The 23,390-nt window shown below is 38.8% G+C and overlaps 1 protein-coding gene across 1 annotated transcript in view; it reads left to right on the top strand.

The window, feature by feature from the left end:
• The window catches only part of MYO16 (myosin XVI), a 317,122-nt gene extending 295,169 nt beyond the window's left edge, over positions 1 to 21,953 (top strand). Inside the window, exons 34-35 of the mRNA XM_076361144.1 lie at positions 4,741 to 4,832; positions 21,077 to 21,953. Of these exons, the coding sequence (XP_076217259.1) occupies positions 4,741 to 4,832; positions 21,077 to 21,310 (326 nt within the window). The 3' untranslated portion in view covers positions 21,311 to 21,953. The remainder of the gene's footprint in view (positions 1 to 4,740; positions 4,833 to 21,076) is intronic.
• Positions 21,954 to 23,390: the final 1,437 nt, after the last annotated feature.

Here is a 23,390-nt window from a genome sequence, read left to right as displayed (position 1 = left end):
GTCATGAATGAAGTGTCAGCACCACTCCTCTGAAGCATCATGAAACTTAGTCACCATGGTCATAAGAATCATCATTTTGACGAAGATGTTAATCTTACTTATAACCTGATGAATTCTTTAGAAAACTGTTACTAAGCAGCTAAAAAGACGGTTGGCTCAGCTTCCAAACAGATTAATGCTGTGTTGCTTTCGGAAGCTGAGTTTAATTTCTGGCACTGCTGTTAGTTCAGAATTTTAATAGAAGTTGCTTTTTCATTTTATATAATGTAATCCTCCTCTTTAGTTTATCTTTAATATTAGGAGTAACACCATTCTACAGCTCTGTGCTATCAAACCGACTTTTCTGACACAAATCTTCCACACCTACCAGAGTTTTTAGTCTGAAAGGAAGAGCTTTTTTGCTATTTCTTGTCCAAACACAGAGAGTAATGAGAAAGCCTATAATAACCTTTTACGTTACAATGCTGAAAGTTGTGATCCTAAATCACCCAAAACAGCAGATCCTCTGGTGGGAGACACTCAAACACTGCAGGTAAAAGTTTACTGAAATTTGTTGTCATTTCCAACTAGTACCTAATAGGATATAGAGGAGTGTTTAATCATTGGGTGAAATGTTTAAATATGACAACTATTATAAGTGACTGAGGTGACCTAACCTTTGGTTAGTGAAAGGGAGAGATTCCCCAGATATCTGACAGTTCTTTACCCCCAGTGGAGTGTGTTGTAGAGGTACTGACTCTGCGTAAGCCAAGCGAAAATTAGAGTGGATATTGTATAGAAGAGACAGCCCTGTTGGACCAAAGGAGCATTGTGCTGCATCGTGCCTAATGGTCATAACAGGCACGCACTTTGCACTGTGCTGTTCATCCAGCTCCGTTGGCACGCTGCTGTCCCTTGAAGCCTCTCTGGTTGTTCCTCTTCTCTTCAGTTATAACTGAGGTCCACTGCTTGTGTATGGAGATCCATGTGAATGGACTCACTATATAGTTTATGCTGATTGGCATAAGAGTAACTATAAGAACCCGTTTCACCAAAAGCCCTATGCGTTATTCAGGCAAGGGGATTAAACTTTAGCTGTTGAGAAGGTAGCCATTCTGTCTAAGCAGGTCACCTGTGGGCTACCGTCTGCTGTATAGTCTCTTGAGAGTTACCGCCAGATCTAAGCACATCAGGCAACAAGTTGCAGAATGGGAGAGGTGTCACAGCAGATAACCTGACAGAAAAGGGGCATGTCACTATGACACAGGCTGCATGCTCTTGAGCACAGAGCCTTACATCTTGCCTTTCCTGGTGATGCCTCTTTTATGCTATAGCAGCCAATGTATCAAGTGGAGCTGATCAGTAGATCCAGCCTGTATGTGAATGCAGAATCATGGAGGAAGGTAGAAGGTTTGGGGAATGATGTGTGGCCATAGTTGCAAGGCTCAGAGACTCTGTGGTGTTGCTGTTGTTTCGCAAATATGGATGTTGGAGGCCAGGAGGTACAGGGTCTCCAGTTCGGGGGTAGCAGAGCCTATGAGACTGGAGGTTCTCTGGAATCACAGAACCACTTCTAGATGTCCAGTGATCTAGATCTCAATATGTGAGATGCAAGCTACTTATCTGAAGGATCCTAAGAGGAGTATCTGAGAACAGGGCAGAAATGGGAAATAGGAAGTACAGGAAGAAGATCAGGGATTGAGTGTGGGATCTTCCTTTGAAACAATATAGAAAAGGCATTACAAGGAGTAAGTGGGTAAAGGACTGGGTTTCTAGTTTGAATACACATATTGCTTGGGACAAGGCCATATTCCTGATGATGTGAAAAAAAAATAGAATGCATGTCTTCCATTTAACTTCTCCAGTTAGAGATTATTGATTAAATAATATTCCTTGCTATCATTTTCACCACTACATAAAATTGCAGTAATAATGTTAGCAAGCATAATTTTGCCAGAATATTGCCAAATTAGGCTTACCTTTGGTAACTTGAGAATAGTTGCAAGAAAGCCCAGTCCAGATGGTGTAATTTGTGCTCCAGCCTGAACCCCTGATTAACTTATGTTCTTGTAGTTCTGCCCCTGCTAAACTGATGCTTCCAACCTTGTGCTGAATTAAGCAAGGTCTTATTCAGTGTACAGCTGTGGTATCCTAATATTTACTTAGGTGTACGTAAAGGAAAACTCTCAGAATGTAATCAACTACTCCATTTATCTTTCCAAACTCCACCAAGCCTCTGCTTGCCATGTCTATGAGGACGTGCTGTTGCTGCACATGGCAACTTTACTTATTTGATAAGACCTTTTATCAAAGTGCTTTTCATAGAAATAAATAGAAAATCATTGATAAACTTATTCTTAGCTCAAGGCTGTCTTGGATGGTAGATCCTAAAGTGTATGAATATAGTGCAAAAGCAATATCTTCTTCAAAACATGCTGCTGGCCTAGGAAAGTATTTTCATTCATTTATGGTGGTCTAGAATAATTTTACATTATATCTGGAAATATTTACGTTATCTCTAGAAGTATTTTACATTATATCTTTTATTTGAATTAAATGAATAACACCTACTTTAAAAAGGCATTTTGCATTAAAATGTGGATAATTTTTTATTATGTTCTTTGAGATATATCCAAACTGAATCCATGTGAATAAATTGTTAGTTCAGGAAATGATTTGCAAAAAGTGATTTGTTTTGTGGTGACAAAAACTGGATTTTTGGAGGGAAATTTATTTCAAGCATTTCATTTGACCAAAAATATGTGATTTTGCTGAGGGACAATTTTAAGTTGGAAGACAGGGAATTTCATATAGGTAAGAAAGGAATAGTGGTAACTTACATATATTTTACAAGCCTAGTATACTGGGGACCTTGAATATCAGACCTCGCCCCAGTACATACCTAATATATCATGGACCAGCTTCAAAAAGTGATAACTCCACCGCAAAACAAGACATAGTTCAAATCACTGAGAAGACAGGGTCAGAATCCCTCTTTGCACCAGGCAGAAAAGGACTGAAATGCTGGATTCTCACCAGATTTGACCTGACTCCTGAACTGCAAGCAGGGGTTCCACCTTCTTCACTGCCTGTGTGTGTCCAGATGATTTGAAGCTGTAGAAAAAGATCCGTATTTATGAATACTTTACACAAGCTTTATTCAGAAGAACAAATAAAAAAACCCCAGCTGTCCCTAGTTACAAAGCTGTGGAGATGCACCATTATAAGGGTGAAACTAAAAGCAGGGTAGAGAGGCCAAAAAGGAATAAGGAACATTCCTTCTCTTTAAAATTCTTGTTCTATTTCTCTCTCAAAGTCAGGTTATTTTATGGGATTATTCACGCAATTTATATTTTCATGAGTTAAATCATATATCAGTAACCATGTAAAAGTTAATGCTCATTTATCAAAATAATAAAATTAAAAAAACATTTTTAATACTGAAAATAGCAGCTTAGAAGACAAGCATGTTTCACAGTGTGTTTCTATGCCAGTTTCATGATTGAACAAGCAACTGAACATGAACATGGAACAGAACTATGTCTAGTGCAGTACATAATCCCATAAGTAGTTTATGATTCATTGCATTTGAACCTTGAATTGTTTCCATTATGATTCTGTGTATGTTGTGTATAATATGCAAAGAGTGGGGCTCACCTCATTTTTTCTTATCTAAAAGTTACATATCTAGGCCCAGAATCACCTTACCTAGTTTTAGCCACACAAAAGGTAGATGCCTAGTCTAATCAAATGCTTCAGATTAGATGTTATCCATTTCTAGTTAGTAAATCTCAGGTGATCTACTGAGAACAATTCAACTCGCATATCTCTTACCAGGATGAATCCTCTTCTCGTGGTGGCTATCTCTGTTCAGTTGACTAAAGAAGGAGTGGTGATATGCTGTTTATGGATGCCATAGCAGCGTGAAAATTTGGAATATATGCTATATGAAGCAATCAAAAATGCTGGATACCAGACCTACCATGGTGTCTGTGATTCTAGTTTGTGAGGAGCTTAATAACGCCTATCATGGACTCCCTGTGTTTCTGCTTCTGCCTTTGCTTCCCCTCATCCCGCCTTTCAGATCCTCCGTAGTGCTATGTGAATGGTCTTCCCACTCCGGCAGAAGTGATGGGGAAGCGCCGGCAGTGAGCCTCGCTCTAGGATCAGTGTGCAGAGGTGTTTGTTTCTCTTGACTACAGAGGGAGACTACCTGGCTCTTTTACACTGGATGACTGGTTTTTACACAGCTAAATTTTGGGCAGCTAATTCCCACCTGGAGAGTGCACAATAAGTACAAGAATTACAAAAAACTCTGTACTGAGGAGATGAAGTTGTAAGTCCTGGACCTACTATCGACTTCCCGTGTGACCTAGAGACATTAATTTGAGAGCAGACCGCAGGCCTGTTTTCCATTCCCTTTGCATTGCTTCTGCGATGAAAAGGAGCCAGGGGAAGAGGAGCCAGGGATTTCCGCATTGCAGGAGGAATCCCTGGCCAGTGTATAGGTAATGTGTTATTTGTAGGCTCTTTCAGCACAATTGCTCCTTCTGTAAACCAGCATGCATACTTATGATGCTATTCATACTTGGTAAACAATAATTGTTCCAGTTTCAGTAAGCATGGAAATAGTAAATATCCAGGCAAATGTGTGATTTTTTCGTTCTTTTTTAGTAAAACATGTCAAGGTCTTTTGAATCTCACACTGAAATCAGCCAATGCATAAATGTCAGATTATAAACTAGTATTGTTCTGCTTTAGGTTTACCAGAGGAAAATGAATATTCAAGACTGTCGGCCAGCACTACGGCAGGCTCATCGATTCAAAGACATAGGGAGAGCCACACTAGTCAGGTAAATATTTCATTGACAGTCTACTAGAAACAGTAAAAGAGAAAAAAAATCATAGTAGCTGCATGTTGAAAGCTGTTGATTCAAATTTGTGTGTTGGCATTGAAAAATGCAGACTTCTTTTACAGGTTTGTATGGAGCTAAGGACAATAATGAATTTACTCTTAACTTTTTTTTCTGGGAGGATAATCATCCTGAAAGGTTCTCATAGCAGAGTTCAAAGTTTATGGTACTTACTGTTGCTGGTTGTGAGGATGCTATTTTCAGGCAGGAAATATGTCTCTTCACCCTGAGAGGACCAAGATGTTATCTCTCTCAAGATATTCAATCATACCAGAATGAGTTGCATGATAATGAACCTCATAGGAATAAATGCATAATTATATCATCCATTTGTATATAAAAGCAGTGAAGACTTTAAAAGCGGTCTTCACTGTTTTTATACAAATATCAGTAAATAAAAATTAAAATCAAAATATCTAGCAATTAAAACAGCAATAGGTACTGAGGTAGTGTGAAGCTTGCACTTTGGTTCTTTTAAAATTTCTGTTTAGTTAATGTCACTTTAAAATAACAACACAGAATTAAGTTTGATGTGCATTAAGTGAACAAAAAGGAATAAAATTTGTCATAATATATCTCTTCATTCTTTTCTTCAGCACTTTATGTATAATGTGAAACACTTTACTTTCTAAGTAGCCAATTCAGGCATGCAGGCATTCAAGAAATTTTATTTTATTTCACTTAAATGGCATTAGCGTATTCTCCTGTTGTCTTTATGTCTTCAGTCCACTTTTCTAAAAGGGTACTCCTGAGTCATTTTTTTATTTGAGATGACTGTAAGAATTTTACAGTAAAGCCAAATATTGTCCAAAGAGAAAATATGTTGAAGCTGAGAGGAGTTTCCTCAACAGAAACCTCTCATTAACCAATGCTACATTTCCAAACTCTTTTACCAGAAGGTAAGGGAAGTGCTTTATCACATTTAAAAGCTAATTCTTGTCTGCGGGGGACAGCTGACATTTTATTACAACAAAATACTGGCCCTAACCGAGTGAATGAATGTTTGGCCATTGACTCCAACAGGAATGGGATTCAACCTTCAACATCATATTCGGTCTTAACGTAACTTTGAAAAACAATAGGTTTTAACTGAGTAAATATGTGAGCAAACTAGTACAAAAGTCTTCACTTTTTGTTTTTCTGCACCACTGTCCAAAGCACAGGCATAACTACAGCGCCTATTCTGGGTTGAAAAATTGTGCCAAGACAGCACTCGGCACTACACTGATCTCTTCAGGTACGTAAGTGAGGCCGGCCGCGCTGCCCTGGCACACATAGGCACATACCCATCTTGCACGCAATAACACATCTTTGCCATCACCATACCTCTCAGACTCTCAAAACGTACTTTGACCATATTGTGAAAAAGTACTTACAGGTCTACTGTCTCCAGATCAGTATACTGGATGAGGATAGAGGATTATGAAGGTGGCTGGAGGCAATGTTTTCAATTGTCTCTGTTACAATTTTTAATGATCAACCAAATACTTATTAGGCATGAGAGTGGCCAAAGAGCCCTCTCTAGTGAATGAAAAATCCAAGTCCCGGACACTGCTCCAGTTATAAACCTCACACAGTGAGACACTTTAGTCCTGGAGCACCTTACACCTCTGTTGCTAAAATGCTTGCCTGAGATGAAGGAGGATCATGTTTAAATTACTACATCAGTGCAGTACGTGGAGAGTTAAATGAACTGGGTATAGGGGAGCCATTATCTTCTTCTTATCTTTGCAAATGGAAACTGTATCCCTATGTGAAATTAGTCTGCAACATTTAAACGCTTTATGTTAGAAGCAAGTCTTTAACCATTTACAAACTTGTATTTTTGATTTTTCCAAAACTACTTGCCAAAAACTGAACACAATTTCAATTCAGTACGTTGAAATGTCACTTTTCAGTAAACAGATGTTTTGCCAAAGTGTTTCACAAATCTTTAAAATAGATTCCATGGCATGTACTCAGAATTACATGCAGGGACAATCCTTAAATGCAAGCTCAGTAAGAACTGTGACAAGTTTAGAGAAGGAACCTGCAGTTCTGTGATTTTTGATACAATTGCCTTAATGAATAAACATCTTCCAAAATGGTGTTGCCAAAAGAAAAAGAAAAAAATTTCCTCCCACAAAAAGAAAAAATAATCTTAAAAAAAGTCTGTGTTCACAGGGCTGAGAATTCTTACTGTAAAAAGCATTCCTCACCATTTCCAAAGCATGGCATGTATTTGAAAATGATTGGTTTTAATTACAGTTGACATTTCTTAGCATGCTGCTGGTGACACTAACAGCGTACAACCCTATTGTAAAAATCTTTGCCAGGCTTCACTGCAGTAACCTTATCACTTTAAAATAATTCTTGCACAGACGTATGAAATAGGACAGATTGTTTCACAGATCTGTGAAGGTACTGATTGACTAATTGCTCTAGAGAGAGAAACATAGACTGGGTCCTTGGATTTCTTGGCAGACACTCTGTCATTTCAGCTAAAGGAAACTGGTTCATTAGCTTCCAGGGATTTATAATATTTATGGGGTTTTTTTAATATCTCCCTGCTAGTTCCTTACTGAAGGGACAGGATTTAATTTCATTTTTGTCACAGAATCTCAAGGCTCATCTACATCCAACTAAAGTTTAGGCATTGTGGCTTATGGTACCATCATGTTGTCACATCAGGTGATAATTACCTGCATCACTGCCCGATACTTCCTGCACACTGCAAACTTACACACTTCAGAGAGCAAATTCTTAAGCTCAATATCTGTCGACATGCATCATAAGGCTCAATCTTTTAACAAACACTTTTGGAAGCAATTACCAAGTATAAAATATCATGCAGATGTGAACTCAGCAACTTAACTGATCATCTCTAAAGTAAAGTCTGCTGAAAACAACAAAAAAAAAAGTTTACTGTTGGCCATAAATGCTACTTTTCTAGGGCAATCATTACTTAAAGGTCAATTTTTATCAAAATGAAAAAGGACAAAAATTGAAAACTATTGTTAAAATACTAACAAAATATTTCTCATTTGAAAGTTATGGAATAAAATTCTACTTTCTTCTGCTAGAAAAAGGAGAAGAATATTAAAAATAAAGTTTGATTTTTGTCTCATCAGAAATGAAAGAACTTACATCAAAAGAAATTAAAGTCTTGCATGTTAAAAGAACAACAAAGTATGGGGTTTTTAAACTAATACATTTCCTTCATGTTGTTCTGTGGCTCTACAGTTGTAGATTGTAGATACACCCTCAGTAAGTTTGCAGACGACACCAAGTTGGGCGGGAGTGTTGATCTGCTCGAGGGTAGGAAGGCTCTGCAGAGGAACCTGGACAGGCTGGATCGATGGGCCCAGGCCACTTGTATGAGGTTCAACAAGGCCAAGTGCCGGGTCCTGCACTTGGAGTCACAACAACCCCATGCAGCGCTACAGGCTTGGGGAAGAGTGGCTGGAAAGCTGCCTGTCAGAAAAGGACCTGGGGGTGTTGGTCAACAGCCGGCTGAACAGGAGCCGGCAGCGTGCCCAGGCGGCCAAGAAGGCCAATGGCATCCTGGCCTGTATCAGAAATAGTGTGGCCAGCAGGAGTAGGGAAGTGATCGTGCCCCTGTACTCGGCACTGGTGAGGCCGCACCTCGAATACTGTTTTCAGTTTTGGGCCCCTCACTACAAGAAGGACGTCGAGGTGCTGGAGCGTGTCCAGAGAAGGGCAACGAGGCTGGTGAGGGGTCTGGAGAACAAGTCTTATGAGGAGGGGCTGAGGGAAGTGGGGTTGTTTAGCCTGGAGAAAAGGAGGCTGAGGGGAGACCTCATCGCTCTCTACAACTACCTGAAAGGAGGTTGTAGCGAGGTGGGTGTCGGTCTCTTCTCCCAAGTAACAAGCGATAGGACGAGAGGAAATGGCCTCAAGTTGCGCCAGGGGAGGTTTAGATTGGACGTGAGGAAAAATGTCTTTACTGCAAGAGTGGTTAAACATTGGAAGAGGCTGCCCAGGGAAGTGGTTGAGTCCCCATCCCTGGAGGTATTTAAAAGACGAGTAGATGAGGCACTTAGGGACATGGTTTAGTGGTCATGGTGGTGTTGGGTTGACGGTTGGACTCGATGATCTCAGAGGTCTTTTCCAACCTGAATGATTCTATGATTCTATGATTTCCAAGTGATTACATCACTTGCAAGTAAGTACTACATAAAAACATAAAGGACCTAACATCTGATATAACAGTGTAGCATCATCTTCATCCTCAATGAAGATGAAAACTGAACCATGAATTTGGGGGTGAAACCAGTTGTCAAGAAGTTTCATGTGCTTTAGTTTGTTCGGATAGTAGATCTTTAAGAAACTATTTGTTAGCAAAGAGCCACACATATTCTTTTCACCAACCCAGCACAGCAGCTTCCATGTATTTTGTGCTTTCCTTGTAAACCAAAACATTCTAGTCAAGGAAATCTTCAAAATGTAAACTAGAAATCTACAGTAAAATGGTACTGCAAGAAACAATATCCTAATCTACCCTTACAAGAAAACGTACTTTGCTCTTAGCGACTAAGCCCACATATATCAGCTGCAAGGACTGTATCTAACTCAGCTTCTACAGAAAACCTTTTGGTAACTGTGCTGCGCCTCTTGCTCCCTGAACAGTAGAAAACTGGGAAACTTCCTTTTCTCAACTTGATTTAAAATTACTGATTTAAAATTATTTAAATGCTTATTGTTTCAAATTGCTTCAGTGATTTGTTTAAACAGTTTGGGACTTCCAAATGTGCCTGGATCTGTACTCTTGAATTCTTATCCCATAATTTCTTTCCAGAGGTAAAGAAACCACCAAAATGGATGAGATGTTTCTTCTGGTCATTTGTGCCATAATCTTGCTTAGATAGAAAATTTTGTTATGACTAAGAGTCATTTCAATTCAGTCACACTCCGGGAAGTGATCCCAAAGCATACTGGAGACTCCAGAAATGTTGAAATTGCTTAGCAGGGTCTAAAACCCAAAGCCTCCTCCAAAATAAAAAAGCTTTATAAAATATTAGCTCTGTGCTCTTTTTCTTTTACACGACGCGTTTCTCAGTTCCTTAGCCAGTCCAATGGGCTCTCTTCTCCAGACTGTATTTATTGCTTCCTCTGTTCTCGATAGCTCCTCTGAGTGTGTATGTTTAAAAGATAGAGCATAAAGACTGTTGAAATATATAAGTTCTTTGGAATGTCAGCAACAGCAGCAAGATGAAATAAAGTCAACAAAAGCAAGACTGTATCTTTGGCACCTCACACAAAAGCTAAGCGGCCCTGTCGTCTTCTTTTTCACAGATCCAGGACTGTATTCTTTTTATTTTTGGTAAAAATATTTTAAAGTTGTTATTAACATTCACTACCAAGTGGGATGTGGTGTGAGAAAGATACAGTGGAATGAAGAAAAGCAGGCCAGCTAAAAGACTCCTTGTTTCTTATGTGGGCAGCAAGAAGCAACATGGTCTGTCTGTAACAGGATGAGATGGACAACCTGGAGATAATGAACAGATGGGAAGTGAGGGGCAGATTAAAGACTAGAGTGATAATAAGCGTGTGTGTGGGGCGGGAGTGGGGAGTAAAACAGGCACCAGATAAAGGATGATTCAGAGAAGTAAGGTTGGAAGAAGAATAAAATGGCTGAGAGAGAAGGTAAATAATGAAATGGAATAGGGGATTTAGAAAGAGGAAAGAAGGAAGAGCCAGAGAGAAGAAGAAAAAAACAGAGAAGTGAGAAAAACAACTAAAAGGAAGAAAAACAGGACGGAAAGAACCAAGGACAGAACACAGGGTGGTGGAGTAAAAAGAGAGAGGGACTAAGGAGTAAAAAAGTAGAAAGTCTATGTGATGTTCCAGATATGATATTCATCTTCATACGCATATCAATGTGATCTTTTATGTTCCATAAAATAAAAATAATTGTAATAATCCACCTACATTTATAAGGTTGCTTTCTATGCAAGTTAGTTTGCAACCATACTCTCCTGAAGATTCAGCCATCAGAGAAGAAAGGTAGAAAATTTCCCATTAAAAGGCACAAAGCCTCTTTGTGCAGTTTAGCTTTCTAGTGGCTGAATGTTGGCTTATTTGTAATCAGAGGATGTGACATGCATTCAACATCCTATGGAAATACTCCCAGAACAAGACACAAACAAGCAGGCAGCTTGCCGTCCTAGTAGGTTAAGTAATATCAGACATACAATACAACCTGACATAAGATTTTGGTTACCCACTTCTGAAACGTGTTTTATCTGTAACGTGCTCAAAGAAGTGAGATAAAAAATGATGGTTATTTTTTCACATATTGTTATATTAAAAAATCTGCAGTCTTATCTCTTCTATTTTGTTTAAACCCCATAGTGCAGGTTGGCAGATTGCAGTAATATAGGAGCCAACATCTGACAATGAAAAATTGGAAATGTCTTTTCATATTCGTGAAGAATGTATTTATTGTTTCATTATAGCTTAAGCCATAGCTCTTATTTCATGAAATCGCATTGCTTGCAGCAGTCTCTTCCCTCAGAAAGAGCTGCATATTCATTATGGTTTCAAGGGCCTTCTTTGTTCCTACTTGATTTAATATTTGTTGCCAATCGCTTCTTTTGTTGACTGATCAAAAGTTAAAAAAAATGAATAGTCAAGAATGCAATGTGTTGCTACCCCCCGCCCGTTGTCACAGTTCTAAACACTGGGCTCTAACATTCGTTATTAATGTCTGTCGTGTTTGCCTATTAGCTGGAAGTAATCTTTGATCATCTTTGAAGCAAAACGTGGCAATCAAACAAGTCTGGTGTAATAAAAAAATCACTAACGCCTTTGTAAACACATAACATCCAAGAAAGGACACAGAATGTTACATATTTATCATTGATCTGAATCAGTATATCCCCCTGAATTGTGTTTTGTTTATTGTTTTGACACTAAAGTCAAAGAATTCTCTTTGTAATGTCACATACAGACAAAAATCAGGTCTTGTAACACAGTGCGGCTTTATTTTTAGAAGACTTACAGTCAGAAACATGTGCCTTATAGATTAAATGGTATGAGGCATAGTATAAATTCATCAGTAGGTACAGTATCTTGTGTTTCTGTATCAAGGGCTTTTGGAAGGCTGATGCCCCTCTCCTCAGCAAGTATGTCCTAGATCTGACTGCTGTGACCTCCAAAAGGGAAAGCGCAGATTCTCCTTTTCAAACCTGTAGATGCCACAGTCAGCTCCCTACACATTTGAGGCCCCTTTTCTGTCTCCATTGCTTCATCCTCATTGCATTTTCCCCTGGTAGAAGGCTGTGATTGTTGAGGAGAAGGGAACAAAAACCTCCTGAGCATTCCTGTGCCCTCCCTAAGCTCAGGTGTTTGGCTAAAGTGTGTAGTTATTCCCCTTGGGCTGCCACAACGGCCAATGGGTCACCTTAAAAGGCTGCTTCAAATTTGAGTTCAACGGGAGTGTGGTCCACTACCCCACCGACAGCACTTGTGGAGAGTGACTTCACTTCTGACTCAGTCATAAGTGCCTGGTGTGAGAGAGAATAAACTGGTCCCTCTGCCCTTCATTCTCTTGCTGTCACACACTGCCGCATACATGTAGACCAGCAGAGATTTAGACTGCTAACAGACCATAAATTAAGTGCCGTTTGCCTCTAATGTTGTTTGACCGTAAGTGTAGTGTTTCTGTACAAGAAATGATGATACACAACATTAGCAAATATGAGTTGATGACTGTTTTTGTAATTGCTTCGAAAGCATTGTGTCAAACCTAGTCTCTGATCAGGTAAAATATGTCCATTAATACCACAAAGCAGCAGTGATCAGTTAAGTAGCAACATGATTCCGTTTTTCAGATATTTTTTGTTAGATTATGTAAAAAGTGGTATCAGCATTGTTAGGTCAGCTGTTCTGAAGACCTCTATGATAAATGCTTTGTTTTTAGAACTCATCTTGAGAAAGGCACAGTTGCTGTCCTGAACATAATCTTTTTCTGAAGTGTCAGAGGCAAATTAGGAGGGTGCTCTGAAGGTTTTAAGGAGCATTGTGTGGTCAGTTTATCTGGAAAGAGAAATATTACTTTAGAGAAAAAAACAGTATATTTCAATACTCATTGATGTATTAGTCACTCTGGGAAGGTGTCATTTTGTAGTTGATATCAGAAATCTAGAGTTGAAAGAAACTCAGCCAAAACAAATAATAATAAATAAATGATTGAAACCCAAAAGATCCAAATAAGTAAATAAAATACACCCCTGTTTTGAATGTATAGGCTTGTCCAACTGTATTCCCAACTCAGGTAATCACAGTGCCTGACGTGTGCTGTCATATATTATTGAACATTGCCTACCTTGTTCTAATACTTTCTGCCAGATTACACATTACAGCTATACTCAGGATTTGGGTACTGATTTTGTTTTGCAAAGATATAATATCTTAGTTTGATTGCTGAAATACGTCCAAGCTATATGGAAGATGATTAACATAATTAATTGAGAATATTGTGGTCCCAGGCATGTTGCTACTTCACTGAGGGAAAGGTACAAAAGTACGGAAGACCAAGCTCTGCTTTTGCAACTAAAATGTATTCCTGGGAAAAAAAAAAAAAAGCACCCAAAAGCAACCCCCCCCCCCAAAAAAAAAAAAAAACAAACAACCCACAGCAGAAAACCCCAAGACTATGAGAGAAAATCAGACAACTTACACCAGGAATAGAATTGCGGTCAGATGAAGAATATAAAATCTTCTGTCTGAGGCCCACCAAAGGTGGGTGCAGCCCAGGAGTCTCTTTCTGGCAAAACGAGAAGGCGCTGCTGCCTAGGGAAAACAGAGGGGTGCGGGGTGCCTCTTTTGCTGGTGTGGTCTCTCAGTTTCCAGCGTTCTGTGAGGAAGGGCCTTCTGAAGGCAGACTTCGTTTTGTAGCTAATAATCCTTAGTGGACTTTTCCTTCATGAAATTTTCTGGAAAATCCTTTCAGAAAGCCAAACCAAGGCAAACAGTGGAATTAATTTTTTTAGGATGAAGCTTGAGAGTTTTTCAAATGCCATGTGATAGCAGAGGGCTGGACTGGGCAATCAAAGATGCCTGTGCCTGCGTGGTCTCTGACACCAGAATATCCTGCTTCCAGCATTGCCCCACGGCTGATGTTTGGAAGAAAATTAAATCTGTCCCTCCAAGAATCCAGATAGCTGAAAAATGCTTGTCAGAAGGGAAAGCGTTTCTTCCTGACTCTTGTGGTGATCCAATTTTGTTCAGAAATGTAGTCCCTTTTTAGTTTTATTTTAAATACAAAGTTACTTTTAAGATTACCCCCAATTTTAAAATATCAGCAAAGTTATAGCTTCCCTTGGTACGTCATCGATACAACACCTGTTCTAAAGGTAGTTTATTCTTTTGATGTAGTAAGAAATTTTAACTGAGAGAGAAAAAATATTTTCTTGCTTAGAACAAAGCAAATGCAATATATCTATCAGTTATGGATCTCGTGTTTAACTATTTAAGCTGGCATACCTCCTCCGGAGCAATTCCAGATTTGCACCAGACAGAGCACCTGTCGTCTTTGCCATTTTCTCCGTTCCAACAAACCCATTTGCCATGCATTTGCAGAGTTTTATTTCTGGAGATTGTAAGGTTGCTCCAACACAAAGAAAAATCAGCAGCGGTTTAAAAGAACGATTAACTAAAATCACTTTATTGTTGCATATCACATATCAAGTTATTACGTCCAGTGGGTCTGCATTTGCAAAAAAACGCACGTCCCAGCATTCACAAGACAATCCCATGAATCAGCTTGGATCCCAGTGGTACATTTGTATTTGAAGATTTTTAATTGGAATTTAGAAGCATGTAAACTCATTTATCATAGCTGCTCTCTACTCCCTGCTGGGGTCTTACATGGCCAATGCAGGTTTCCCAATCAAACACAAATTTACATATTGATTTGATTTATGTTGAATGCTTGCCTAGGCTTCTTAACACACCCTTGGTTTACTGTGTGCTTTCCCCTTGTATCTTTAAATGAGTGTAAAATATTGGTAAATAACATGTAGGCTGACAGGGGTTTTTTTTCTTGATTCAAGAATTGGTGGAAAAGCAATCCTTTCCTGATTTATGCTTTTTTGTAACATAGAAGAAACCAAACATATCTGTTTGAACCTGAGGGGTCAGGATTTTTTGAGAGGTTGCAGTGTGCCTGTCCTGTAGTTTGGAAAAAAGATGGGACATGCATGTTTGGAAGCAGTCAGTGCAGAGGCTTATCAGATGCAAAAGGAAAACAGAGAAAGATGAAGCCATTAAAATGAGTTAGAAACATTTTTGTGAGAGATATGCATGCCTGTCACAGGTTGAATCAAAATGTCTTGGTCTTGCTAATAATCGCATACAGTATTATTTCCAGAATTACTGAATGAAATTGTGTCTTTAATTTTGAAATGAGAGGTGAGAACATCCCGATCGCTTCTGTCTTTAAAACTGATGATCCTCAGGAGACCCACTGGGGTTTGTGAACAGCTTTTGAGGGCTCTAATAAAGACAACTGTGTGTCACCTATTGGCTGAAATTTGTTCTGCTTATGTTTTTAGGCAGCCTACAAACTGGAAAAGTTTAAAAACGTGGGTTTTGTCAAGGCAGTTCTATTTCTAAGATAATTATAATTTATCATCAACATTTTACATTTATTGCATAATTCACTTTAGATCTCGATCAAATTTTAGAAAGGTAAAATCATCGCTGTTCTAGACTCAATCTCCCCATGGATTCCATGATGGGACCTCAACTTTACTAACAATTTAAAAACACTAATGGAAGAGAAACATAATAATGCTCTAATAATTAATTGTGAGCATCTACTGACAGTCACTTTAAAGCACCAACACTGACAAATCTATTTCTCTGAAGGGAAAATATGGACTAGCTACCTCATGCAAATATCTCAGGAGCACAGGTTTGTACGCTATACATGTCCTTAAATTGTGTTGTGATTTAAAAATCTGTTTTCTGTTGTGCTTATATGTCTATATTCAGGAATTTTACTAAAACTTACAGAAGCAACTAAAACCAGAACTATAATAAAACATGCAGAGCTACATTTTGTGCAAAGAAAATTATTTGTATGTTTTAACATCCAAGAATGTAATTAAACACTTCTTTTCATTTTCTGGTGAATAGTAGTAGAAAAATCAATGTAATCACAAATGACCAAAAAAATGACTAGAATACAATACACATATTTTTTAAAAAGTAAACCCTACTGGCTCACTGGTCAGGGAGAGAGCAAAATGAGGTGAAATACTCAAAAGAATCTACCAATGCAAATTAATAAATCTCTGTTTGGCAGACAGTTTAATGAGTCCTTTAGCCATAGCTTGTTGATTAAGACTGTTGCATTTGATACACAAATAGACAATATAAGCTCTTTGTTACTTCTGAATGTTACAAAATATTCTCTGTAAAGTTAGAGCATTTGATCTTTTAATGCAGAACGAATTTCCTGAGATTCTAGAGCCAAATCTCTAAATAACTGAAATAAAAGTTGATTTTAAATGGACCTGTTAATCTTTTTATCTGGCATACCTTTTGCCACAAATGATTTAAAAATGTGAAACCTTCAACTTCCATAATTAAAAACTCACTGCATTTTTTAACTAGCCTAAGAAATAAGACTATAATTAAAATAATTTATTGCCTTATAGCAACTCATCTTGATTCTAAGACAAAGTTGAAATCCAGTATATCTGCTTTAGGCTGTAAAGTGAAATTTAGGCAGAATTTAAAAGCCCAAATCCAGAAGGCAATTCAGGGTCTCATTCTCCAATGACTGTGCAATACTTAAATGTGTATAATTCAGTAAGCAAAATCGTGCTCTAAGATTTTCATGGTGGCCAGCGTACAACCAAAGTGCTCTGTCTCCACTCTCTCTTGTGCGCTAAAACCACAAGGGACTCACTCTGACGGATTTGCTTTAGCATACTTATCACACATGGACAGCACAAAGCACAGGAGCCAAAGTCCTTCTTCCTTGCACTCAGAGTCCACCTCTTGTAGTCGCAGTGTCCTCTCAGCATGTGGGAACGCAGTCTCTTCCTTAACCTGAGAGAAGTCAAATCCACATCTTCTGATTTCCCAATATCTAACCACTAGATAATGGTGAAAGTCCTTCCACGGATGTCCTGATGGAACTGAGCCATCGGTGCTCTGTCACCAACCAACATCCCTAGTGCCAGGAGGAGAGCACTTGCTTCTGCAGTCTGCTAGTCTGGGCTGTGAGGTGGGAGAAACAAATACTGGGATCTCTTCCCTGGGCTGCTCCTTACAAATTTATTTTGTTCATCTTGCCATATTTTTCAGTGGAAAATATGGATCTTGTTTAACTGTTTCACTCCATTGCAGTTTCCAATGAATAGCTTTGGTAAGTCCACATGCTCTTCTCTTGTGCGTCACTGTCTTTGACACGTCAGCTTTTGTTGTTTGCTCAGTAAGGACTCTGGATACCAAACACAGGGATGGTGTTTCCACCAGATGGCAGGGCTGTTAAATGCTAGGTATTCAAATGCTATATGTTTTTGTGGGTCTAGCCCAAATGCTATGTTGCCCATGTCTGATTGACCACTGACTTTGAGTAGGAAAATCCTGGTCCACAGTTGGTACCATCTCTACCCCTTAATGGTTGAAGTTGTTTGTTCAGTGTTCATTGAAAAGATCAGGAGTCTTAAAATAATTACTTCCTACACACCTCATTCACCCTTCACAAAATACCTGTTCGGGATATAGAATAATAATGAAGAAACATAGCTTGCTGTTTTACATTGTGCTTCGTGTAAAATGATTCAGCAAGTCTTTTCTATAATGAATATCTATAATAAATCTTTAGCTTGTCACAGGTCTAATCATGAATGGAAAAGAGAAAAGATACCATGTTATTCAAATAGATCTAATTAAATTAATTGATTCATTTAAAGCTCTGCCATTTCTTGTGCATTTTCCCCCATTTCATTTCCACTGCATTTCCATCGCATGTCCTTCATCCAGGTTGAAATAGACACTTTTTCCATCTTACTTACCAGATCAATCTCATAACGAATAAAGATTTGAGATATTTTTCCATCCTTGTTTAAAAAAATACAATAAAAGATGTACACTTATTTGTTGACTGGACCAACATTTGTCCACTATACACTGGAAAATAAGCTCTACAGTGAAACTGCTGACCCAACATTAATTTACAGCTTGCATAAGCATGGTCGGGATAATAAAGCTTCTTCAGTGCCTATAAGCTATAAATAGGATGCATTTGTCAATTGCCTTGCCCAGGCAAATTGTACTTGCTTTTCACCCTGCACCTGTGTGCCTTTATGTTTCTTAGAATAGCAGTGGCACTGCCTCCATACAAATACTTTGTCCATGTTTCAAAACTGAAAATTCCTCCGTACTTCATTGGAGTCATGCTATCAAACTTTGTCACCTGAGCACATCCAATAACACAGAATTCTAAAATATCTGTTTTCTTATAAGTATACTTATCTACCAGTGTTCAGGCACATCTTTGATTACCTATGTCTGAAACTTTTTCATATGAAACTCTTGCAATGACAGTCTAACACACCTTGCTTTTTGTATGTTCCAGCACCTCCCTGAGAAACATGCCTAATACAGGTTCATGAAATGCCTAAAATTTAGATGCAAATAAGGTGTCTAAATTGGGAAGACTGGATTCCAATCTACCTGTTTTCTATGCCCATAAATTAAACCCACAAAAATTGGTAGAAATTGGCCACAGTAAGTCACGGTGCCTCCCAAACTATACACCTGCCCTATAGGATAAAACTACCTGACCTGTCTTTCTTGATAAATTGTTTCCAATTACAAACTTTTCATTTGTCTTCTAATCGTTCCTACTCACACTGGAAAAAAAAAAATTAAAAAAAGGTAATATGTTTTGGTACACAAGAAGACTCTGATATCTCTCTAACAATATCTGTGGAACATTTCATTTTTCTTTGAGATGCCCTGTTGCATTTTGTGTAAACATAAAAGCAAAGAGGGTTTTGATTTCATAGTGGCATACAATTGGGATGGCACCGAAATATACTTTAATGAAGTCTTTCAAACACTTTCCATTTTTTTCTTTTTTCTTAAAAATGCAGAATTTACAACTGTGCTTGAAATTATAATACCTTTTATTAAGACATTGTATAGGTTAATGCATTTCCCTTTGAAGCATCAACCAAACAGAAACTGAGCAGATTCCCCATCGATCTTCAGGCATCTCCATGTAAGGGCTCATTCCTTCTCTGGCAGCACGTGTGAAAGGTCTGACTTGCACAGGACACATTTGAAGCAGCAATGTAAAGCCTGTGTAAGCCTCTGTACCCAGGTACCTGCTATTCCATGAAGGAACAGCAGGAGCCACAGGCAATAGCAAAGTCTTCTACCCCGGGAACTTCATTGCCCATCAGTGACAAAAATGCCCCTCATGTCACTCAGCCCTCCTTGCAACTGGAACCGACCACTTGCATAGTGTCTCATGAGCATTTAAGGGCACTGCACATCAATTCCTTTATCATGGTAACTAACATGCAGCCATTATTGACAAGGAGTATAAATGCAACCTTGACAAGAATAGCCATACTTCTCACGTGAGCCCGTTGTGTGAGGTGAAGAATGGGCATATTAGTCATGTCATAGGTGCCTCTTATAGGTGCCCCTGTGGGGTCCTTAAGAAGGAAGGTAGCAGGGTAAGGGCCATGGGCAGTTAGCTGTTATGGTGGGTTTGGTTCATGTTCCCTAGATAGGCCCCTTCTGCTACAGAGTACCCCCCAGGCGAAGAGCTCTCAGTACCTCCTCTAGGTGCTGCTGTACTGCATAGGTGCTAAGTAGGTCTTAAAGGATGGAGAGATGAACTTCATAGCTTCGTGGACTTGTGCTGTCATGAGGGCTTCAAACTGACTTGAACAAAATAAATAACCATTGGAACAGAAAAGTTAAATGGGAAGGAACAGTTTCTTCTAGGTGGATTATGAATCTAGTACAGAACTGTTTGGCTACTTCAAGATGAATTTATATATAGTTTCAGGCCAACTGAAACTACATTTTAAGTTGTTAATGTATTCTCTGGAGGAAAACAAGCGCCAGCTCCTGGTTCTAAGGATAACACGTATCTGTGACAAGTAGCGTTACTAATTCTAAGCAGCAAAACAGGTTATAGTTTCTTGGTTATGGCTATTTGGGTATTTACATTTAGAGGCAAAACCTTGCTACTCCTGCAGCTGCTATTTGCTCTGTGTAAAGGAGTATTTTGTGAGTATAACAGTATTATATGACAACAGTTTTAAGACCAAGTTGTTAGAAATATGGGCTACTCATCACTGTAGGCAGTCTGTTTTGTGTGTTTCAGAGGACTGTGTTCATGTAGCCTTTGCTGACATAGGGGAGTTTTTTCCATTTGTTTCATTTTTGGCACCTGCTTCATACAACTTCAGTTCCGTGACTTTCAGACATGAGATTGAAATAAGGCAATTCTAAATCATTACTTTTCTTTATTTTCAGCGTAAAGAATGATAAATGGGGACTGGGGCAGTGAGTTAAGCACAAAGTTTTAAACCCTTTTGGAGGACAACGTTGCTTCAAATTATTAACAGGGTTGTTTGATCTGTTTTCTTTCAGCTGTAGTACAAATGAGAGCAGCTTCCCCTCAGCAAAAGTGTAGAACCTGAGTGCTTACCCACATGCATCTATTTATTTCTTTAATTGTAAAGAATGGAAGCACTCACAGACACTCACCATCTAACATGGCTAAGCCAGGGCACGCTGTAGCAGTCTCAGGATTTCTGTTCATCATCCTACTATAATGTGTGGATAAGCTTATAACGCTCCATGGTGCCCTTTGCAAATAACGGATGGAGAGCAGAAGGTGGTTCCCTCCTCAGACAGGGCTTGGCAGTATAAAACACCTCTCATGAGTTCAAGGGAAGGTTATTTTGCTGAAAGTCGTTATTGCTTATACATCATTATGCATGTCACTGAGCTCTTTACAAAGGAGATAAGAAAACAGGACCCGAGTCTGCCCTGCCCACAGGTTTACATCCACGACAAAAGAGGCAGAGGATCCTGGGTGAGGTATCATTCAACATGGACTTTGCAGTTTTACACTGCCAGGAGAATTAACTTTATCCACCTTTTTTATTATTATCATTTCCTTCTCACAACAGGTTATTCATCAGCTTAGACTTTCAGAGAATGAGAGTGTGGCTCTGCAAGAGCTCCTAGATTGGAGGAGAAAGCTGTGTGAAGAGAGAGAAGACTGGCCGCAAATCTTGCACAACACTGAGCAAAGAATCACAGCCCCACCTCCACCGCCTTGTAAAAAGCCAACGCTGCTGAAGAAGGTAGAAGATACCTCCTGCAACAGACTCTCTTCGGGCATATGGGATAGCACCATGTGATTCAGATGTGTGTGTTTGCAGACTGTTAGGAATGAAACCACCTAATGACTTCAATCTGCACAATCAGCAAGTTTTCTTCCCTTCACAAAGCGTGCGGGGATTTTTTATAAGCACTCATTCAAGAGCACAGGATGGAGGAGCTATTTAGATCTGTCATGTGTGCGTGTACATGTGTGTGTTTGTTCTTTTCATATATATACACATCTACATATATGTGTGCATCTGTGAGTATATATATGTATGCGTGTGTATATATATATGGAGACAAACTGCACTGTAAGTTCTTAGTTTAAGAGTACAAGACGGTCACTTAGAGTTCTCCCATGGACAATAAAGAAACTATGTTAAGCAAATGATGATGGGGAGAAGTGACTGACAGGCATTTCAGAAAGATCAGTAAAGTCTCTGTGCACACTGTACAGCTGTTTTATATAGTAAAAAAATATGATGTTTCTTGTTCCCTAATGAATGGTTTTATTATATTACATGTATACATATATATATTTCTTTGTAGATGTCTGTGTTCTCTTGGCGTTGCAAACCTGAAGATTATTTACATGTTTATTACTGGTGTTTTATAACTTTATGCAATTGGTGCTGTCGTTCTTTCTTCAAAATACAGGTAATAAATTCAGTACTCGCATTTTTCTTTCACAGTTTATCTTTAACAACATACCAAACAGTTTCAACACTGTGTTGTTTTTTTCAGAACTGGCAATATCCTTTCTAAAATCCAATCTGAAATCCTTGCAAAGCTCCTATATGCAGGTGTGATTTGGTGCTGTTTACAGTCATGAATTAGAGACCATGACTCCTTTTCGGTAGACCTGTGTTTCTGAATATGTGGGCTGTGAATTCTGCAGTTACATCTCAAACCTTATTTCATTCTGGGTTATGTAAAATAACGAGGCACTCATTTAGATTATAAGTATGGCTTGAAATTCATACCTGATTATGCGTAAGGTCAGGTGTCAGTGGAAAGATACGTAATGGTAATGAGGTATGAAAACAGGGCTGTGATTTACTGTTACAAGCCAGAAGGCTTTATGGAGATGGGTATATCAAAGGATTATGTCCTTATGGTGGTACAGTGATGCATTTATACCTCAAATTTCATGTAATGAAATGGTTTCAGAAATTGGAGCATTCTAGTTGGCAAACGTGAGTTCTGAGCAGTAATGTTAATTTATGAAAAACATGCTGCTGGAAACTTGTTAACTACTGCTCAGCAGTCTTTGAAATACTGCTTTGCCACTAAAAGGTGTAATTTATATATATACACAGGTATTTTGTCAGGGGCCGCTTATTTTAAGTTCTTGGAGTTTGTAGAGCCAGTGTGAAACACTTTTCTTGGCTGTTTGCCCCACTCCTATTGGGATCCAGGAAAAAGCGCTTGTAATTTTGCAAGTGGATGTAAAACTAATATTTTCAAATGTAAGCTAGGTTTAAAAAAAGTGAGCTCACCCTTGGTTCGAAGTTGTTGGGAAAGGAAAAAAAACTGCTTAGAGATGTAGGTTTTTTCATCGTGTTTGACAGAAGCTTCAAGCAGGCTGAACGGCAAAAAGCAATCACGTGCTTGTTTGTTTGTTTTTACAGGGAAGCAGCAAAACTCAAATTGTTCCCATGAATATCATCAAGCTGTAGGCAGAATTAAGCACCTTCTCTTGCTGGAGATTAAAATAGACATTTTGAGTGGACAAGGAAGGGGAAACACCAGGTTAGCTCAGAATTTTACCTTGTTACCACTGTTAACGTCACAGAAGTCCTCTCTGTAAGAGTACCCATTTCTATTTCATGGAGAAGCAGGGACTCTAGACTCTGAATGTTACCTTCAGCTGATGTAAATGGCCACAGATGGTGACTTTATCCAGGAGGGGCAGCTAACCACTGTGAGGTTATGCAGAAAACAACTCTCACCCGCTAAACAATTATGTCAGAACGAGGCTTTGCCTGGAAGAACTGAGGTTTCTGCCTTTTCGCTCAGATAATCAGGGACACGCAAAGATCCCTGTGTGAAAGCGAAATGAAATGGCTCCAGAACTGGCTGCAAGAGAGCTAATTAACCTGACCTTGCAACTAC

The sequence above is a fragment of the Aptenodytes patagonicus genome, chromosome 1 (assembly GCF_965638725.1).
Source record: "Aptenodytes patagonicus chromosome 1, bAptPat1.pri.cur, whole genome shotgun sequence".
In the NCBI taxonomy this organism is placed as follows: domain Eukaryota; kingdom Metazoa; phylum Chordata; class Aves; order Sphenisciformes; family Spheniscidae; genus Aptenodytes; species Aptenodytes patagonicus.
The sequence above is the reverse complement of the archived record's forward strand: the minus strand, read 5'-3'. Positions and strand labels throughout refer to the sequence as shown.